The sequence below is a fragment of the Macaca fascicularis genome, chromosome 11 (genome assembly GCF_037993035.2).
Source record: "Macaca fascicularis isolate 582-1 chromosome 11, T2T-MFA8v1.1".
In the NCBI taxonomy this organism is placed as follows: domain Eukaryota; kingdom Metazoa; phylum Chordata; class Mammalia; order Primates; family Cercopithecidae; genus Macaca; species Macaca fascicularis.
The window spans coordinates 4738110-4744109 of NC_088385.1; the positions used below are offsets into that span (position 1 = coordinate 4738110).

General features: G+C 42.4%; 1 protein-coding gene across 13 annotated transcripts in view; it reads right to left on the reverse strand.

Annotated features, from left to right (window-relative positions):
• The window catches only part of PARP11 (poly(ADP-ribose) polymerase family member 11), a 131976-nt gene extending 130511 nt beyond the window's left edge, over positions 1-1465 (reverse strand). For 9 of the 13 annotated variants that reach the window (XR_012419710.1, XM_074005838.1, XM_074005840.1 and 6 more), the window contains exon 1: positions 1280-1465. Coding sequence is in view for 4 of the 13 variants with exons in the window: in XM_074005838.1 (XP_073861939.1) it covers positions 1280-1297 (18 nt within the window). In the remaining 9 variants the exon portion in view is untranslated. Of the gene's footprint in view, positions 1-414; positions 1184-1279 lie in introns of those variants that run through there. The other 4 variants (XM_045364558.2, XM_015430263.3, XM_074005837.1 and 1 more) reach the window with 1 other exon arrangement.
• Positions 1466-6000: the final 4535 nt, after the last annotated feature.

The window sequence follows — 6000 nt, forward strand, 5'->3', positions numbered from 1 at the left end:
TCTTCTTCCCCAAGGTGAGTGATAGAAACTAGAATCCCTCTCCTACAAAGCAAGCCATAAAAACTGGAACTATTACTGTAACCTTTCCCTGCCCTTCTCTGTAGGAACTGGCCATAAAGAAATTCTCTAACCTACCTTGCCTGATAGCAGGTCGCTAAGACCCTCATTCCAGAAGGGTCCTTCCTCCTCTGTAGGAGGAAGAAATGATACACAGAGAGGTCAAGAAGAATCTGAACAAACAGGCCTTGCTGGGTTTCCTCCCTCAGTTTATTAACATGAGAGTATATCCTTTGTCCGCTCACATTTTTATACAGTTGTCTATGCCTCATGGGTCCTACGCATAAAAATAGAGATCTCCCTGGTCTCTGAAGTGCCGGGTGGCGTAAAACTTTGATTAGATCTGCTATGCTTTACCTTGTTAACCTATCTTCTGTTTCAAGGAGCGGTGGCTGTGATCCTTACAATGGGTGGTGAGGAAAGGTATTACACTTTTCCGTCCCTACGTTGCACTTTAAATAAATAAATGTATAAAAGCAAAGTAGACAAAAATACATGAAGTCACAATGAAAATACCAGAGTCAACCAAGGAAGAAGGCAGACTTGCAGTTGAAATGTCCCAGATCATCACTTTGTCCACTGAACGAAAACATCTAAGAACATAACAGTCCATACTCCAAGTTTTAAACGGCTGTCCACCAAGAAGGGAAAAGGAGAACTGACGGCTCCTCTTAGGCCCATTCAAGACAAGGGGGTCGAATTCCCTTGCTTTAGACGGATGGGACTGGCAGGTAAACCTGAGGCAAATGACTGACTACAGGTTCCAAGGCCAGTTACTCCAATTAGAAAGCAAAACACAAAGTTTCAAAAAACAGTGAAGGGAGTCGGGAGGCTGAGGCACGAGAATCGCTTGAACCCGGGAGAGGGAGGTTGCGGTGAGCCGAGACCGCGCCACTGCACTCCAGCCTGGGCGACAGTGCGAGACTCCGTCTCAAAAACAACAACAACAACAAAAAACGGTGAAGGCATGAGGCTGAAACATCACAGGAAGTAAAATAAATAACTGTGACAAGAAAACAATAACGCATTGGAGAATCCACCGAGGCACTTCCACTGCTGAAAAAGGTAGAGGTTGCAGAAGCCAAAAGGCCCTGGCACTCCGGTCCCGGAACTCAACACCCGGACTGAAGCCAGCGCGGGGAAGCAGTTCCGGTGGCCCCTTCCCGCCCCTCGCTCATCAACCCCGCCCACTGGGCCCGCCCCGTCCCGCCCGGCTACTCACCGGATTCGCTTCCCACATAACAGTGACAAAATCGAGCGGAGAGAGGCTGTGGGAAGGGGCTAGCCGCGGGGCCTGGTGTTGGATTTTTTTTTTTCCGCGGGTCCCCGGGAGCGAAGGGACGGAGAGGAAACCTTTACGAAGGCCTTCCTTCTCCCCCTCCCTGTCACAAGCCAGCGTTTACAGACCACCCAACCTCCCGACTTCCGCCCGACGCTGGCCAATCAGAGCTGTCTCCGCCCCACTCCCACAAGCTCGCCCCGCCCCTGCACGCTTATCCGTACGCGCGCGGGCGGTCGTCCTGGGCGGGGCTTGCGAGTATCTGTCTTATGAAGGAGTTTAAAGGGTTTCTGGTCCAACTACAGCACCCAGTGATCTTAAAGCCACGGCTGGCTGTATTTCTTTCCTATGAAACAGATTTTTATTGATCACCGTGTAACGGCCAAGAGTCACACAGGCCTGGCGATGGCATTTGGGGGAAACTTCATGATCTTTCAATATCTTCATCCTCAAAGTGGAGATGGTAGTAGTATCTCCCTAAGAGTGAGATTATTGAAAGCATTTAGCACAGTATTTGGTACACAGAGTTCAATAAGTGAAGATTATTTGCTCACAAGGGAACCTTTACATACGGTCCCTGCCCTCACGAATTTTATAATCTAGAAGAGAAAGCAAAAAGTAAGTAATTTAGAACAGTTAAAAAGTGCAATATGATTTATAGGTAATCTGGTGAATAGAGAGTTCTATCCGAGCATATTTACCTAGGGTAGAGTGTCAAGAAGTTTAAAACCATGAGGATGTATTCCTACTGATGTAAAAAGAGCTAACAGAGGGAAATAATCTTCCATGCAATAAAGGATCTACCCCATAGAAAATGAAAACAAAACAGCTCATTATAGATCCTTCTGGACTTTTCTATGCCTCTACACATTGAAAAAATAAATATGATCAAAGAATACCTATAGATTTAGAACCTGATTTTTTTTCACTTTAAAGATTATGTGGATATCCTTCCATTCCATTAAGTTTAAATCTATTTCATCATTTATTTATTTATTTATTTACGCAGAACCTCCCTCTGTTGCCCAGACTGGAGTGCAGTGGCGCCATCTTGGCTCACTGCAACCTCCGCCTCCCGAGTTCAAGCGATTCCTGTGCCTCAGGCTCCTGAGTAGCTGGGATTACAGGCGTGCGCCACCACGTCCAGCTAATTTTTGTATTTTTAGTAAAGACGGGTTTTTGCCATGTTGGCAAGGCCGGTCTCGAACTCCTGACCCCAGGTGATCTACCTGCCTGGGCCTCCCAAAGTGCTGGGATTACAAGTGTGAGCCATCTTGCACCTGGCCATATTTTAAAGCAGACTTATGGCATTCCATAATTTCTGTGTATACTATGTACACACAAATACACACACACATTTGAAATAATCTACTGAGTATACATTTGTGTGGTTTTCTATTTTTCACTATTCCAAAAAAAGTGCTTCAACAGGCATTTCTTCACATTTGTCCACTTACTTCCTTGGAATTAACTCTTGGAAATAAGATCGTTTAATAAGAGATTATTTTTGCCAAATGGTTAACTAATTGCCCCCATGTCATTTATTGAATAATCCATTCTTTCCTCACTACTTTGAAGTGCCACTGTTAATTACAACCTAAATTTGCATATACATATACATAGGTATACATACACGTATATATCTGTTTCTGAACATTCTCCTCTATTAATTATCTGCTTATTCCTAAAATATGCTGCAGTTATAATCATTACATCTTTAACATATTTGCCTTTTCATAAAGGAACCTCTCTCCTAATTCTCTTCTTTTTCAAAATTTTCAATATCATGAGTCTTTCCATTCAGAAATACTTGTTTTCTATATCTTTAGATGCATTAAAAAAATTTTTTTTCAGATCTGCATCAGAATCTGTAAAAAAAAAAAAAAATCACATAGGTTTGCATAATCCTTGGGAAGTTTGTTCTTAGATATTTTCTAGTTTTTTGGTGAATGAGATATTTCTCATTGATATAATTTAGGAAAGCTGTTGATTTTTGTTTATTTACCTTGTGTCCTACCACAATATGAAAAAATGTCTTATTAGTTCTAACAGCTTGACAGCTCATCCCTCTGAATTTGTACATAGACAATCATTATCACTTGCAAATAATGCGTTTCTTTCTTCTTAATGCATTGGTCAAAACCTCAGAAAAATGTTTAAGACTACAGGACAAGATAATGGATATCCAGCTTTAATGCAGTAAGGCAAGCATGTGCCCATTTGGTGCTAGTTGGTATTCTTTTTTTTGCTGGGGGAACGGAGTCTCGTTCTGCCGCCCAGGCTGGAGTGCAGTGGCGGGATCTCAGCTCACTACAAGCTCCGCCTCCCGCGTTCACGCCATTCTCCTGCCTCAGCCTCCCGAGTAGCTGGGACTACAGGCGCCCACCACCTCGCCCGGCTAGTTTTTTGTATTTTTAGTAGAGACGGGGTTTCACCATGTTAGCCAGGATGGTCTCAATCTCCTGACCTCGTGATCCACCTGCCTCTGCCTTCCAAAGTGCTGGGATTACAGGCGTGAGCCACCGCGCCCGGCCTTTTTTTTTTTTTTTTTCCCTTGAGACGGAGTCTCACTGTGTCGCCCAGGCTGGAGTGCAGTGACACAATCTGGGCTCACTGCCACCTCCACCTCCTGCGTTACAGCGATTCTCCTGCCTCAACCTCCCGGGTAGCTGGGACTACAGGCACATGCCATCATGCCCGGCTAATTTTGTATTTTTAGTGGAGATTAAGTTTCACCTTGTTGGCCAGGCTGGTCTCAAACTCCTGACGTCAGGTGATCCACCGCTTCGGCCTCCCAAAGTGCTGGGATTACAGACGTGAGCCACCGTGACTGCTAGTTGGTATTCTGAAAATACACTATCATCTTTAAAGACATTTTCTTCTATCCTGTTTTACTACATGCTATTAAATCAGGAAAGACTGCAAAATTTTACCGTCTCTTAGCCTCTTTCACCATATTTGTTTTTTACTCTGACTCTTTTATATAATGAATTATGCTCATTGATTTTCTAGTGTTCAACGCATTCTTACATTTCTGAAATAAACTCTGCTTTGTCATGTTCTATTATTTTTTAATCAAATGAAAGCCATGCTGGGTTTGATTTGTTAATCTTTTAGTTAGGATTAAAATGTATTTATAATTAATAAAATCGGTCCATTGTTACTGATTTTTGTGCTTGTCTTTAACGAGTTTTGGTATCAGGGTAATGCTAGCCTTGAAGAATGAACAGTAGCAGTTTAAGTGATTTAGGAACTAACTCTTCCTTGAAGTTGGAAGTGACTTTTTACAAAGCAGGTTTAACTAGAAAGGTTAGACCCAGGTCCTCAATCTTTTGTGAGGTTGGAGCTATACTTTGTTTACTTGAATATGTGGAGTTGCCTGAGTTGGTAGTAGGAGAGTGGGATGGAGAGAACACCACTGGTTTGAGTACATATTGGGTGAACAATTTCTTAAAGTATAGAGTATACTCTATACCAAAGTAACATGAAGGGAAGTGAAAACAGCTATACGAATTTTAGTGAATTTTTTTTTTTTTTTTTTTGCTTATTTTTACTGCTTTAGGACCACTGAGTTAAATACAAGTATTGGAAGAGTCCTGAATGATTATTTAGCACACACAAAGTATTTAAACTTTTTTTAAAAAAAGGCCAGTATTTTAAAACTGGGAAATTACAAATTTAATAATATGGGCCTCCAGTTTTGCTTTCGCATTGTATTCCCATATGTCAACAACTGACTGAAGCCGTGTTGACTCCTTTAGACTGGGAATGGGCTGTCAGTCTCATTTAAATTACCTCCCTAGGCCCTATTAGGTATTTGGGCTTATACCTAATGACACACCTCTCATCTTGCTGAGGCAACATAAGAGATCTAGGACTTTCTAAAATATCCTCACAGAAAACAACTTTACGGAACTCTCCCATGACTTCCTCAAGAGCGAGCTCCATCATTGCAGCCCAAATTCTTGTGGTCTTTAGCAGATTATGGCAGTTCCCCCTTATCTGCAGGGGGTACATTCCAAGACCCTCAGTGTCTGCATGAAACCACAGAAAGTACCAAACTTAGTATACACTTTTTTTTTCCAACCTGATAACAGCGACAGCTACCAAGAAACTAATGGGGAGGTAACATACAGACACAGCTCAAAGATATTCCCAGTCCACTTCCAGACTATCACAATAAACCAAATATTACTATAAACCAAGTCATATAAGTTTTTTGCTTTCCCAATGCATATAAATCTTATGTTTATACTATACTGTAGTCCAGTAACTGTGCAATCTCATTATGTCTATAAAAAATGCTCATACCTTAATTTAAAAATACTTTATCGCTAAAAAATGCTAACAATCGGCCGGGCATGGTGACTCATGCCTGTAATCCCAGAACTTTGGGAGGCCAAGGTGGGCAGATCACCTGAGGTCAGGAGTTCGAGACTAGCCTGGCCAACATGGTGAAACTCCATCTCTACTAAAAATACAAAAAGTAGCCAGGCATGGTGGTGGGCACCTGTAATCCTAGCTACTGGGGAGGCTGAAGCACAAGAATAGCTTGAACCCACGAGGTGGAGGCTGCAGTGAGCCAAGATCATGCCACTACACTCCAGCCTGGGAGACAGAGTGAGACTCCTTCTCAAAAAAAAAAAAAAGCTAACAATCATCTG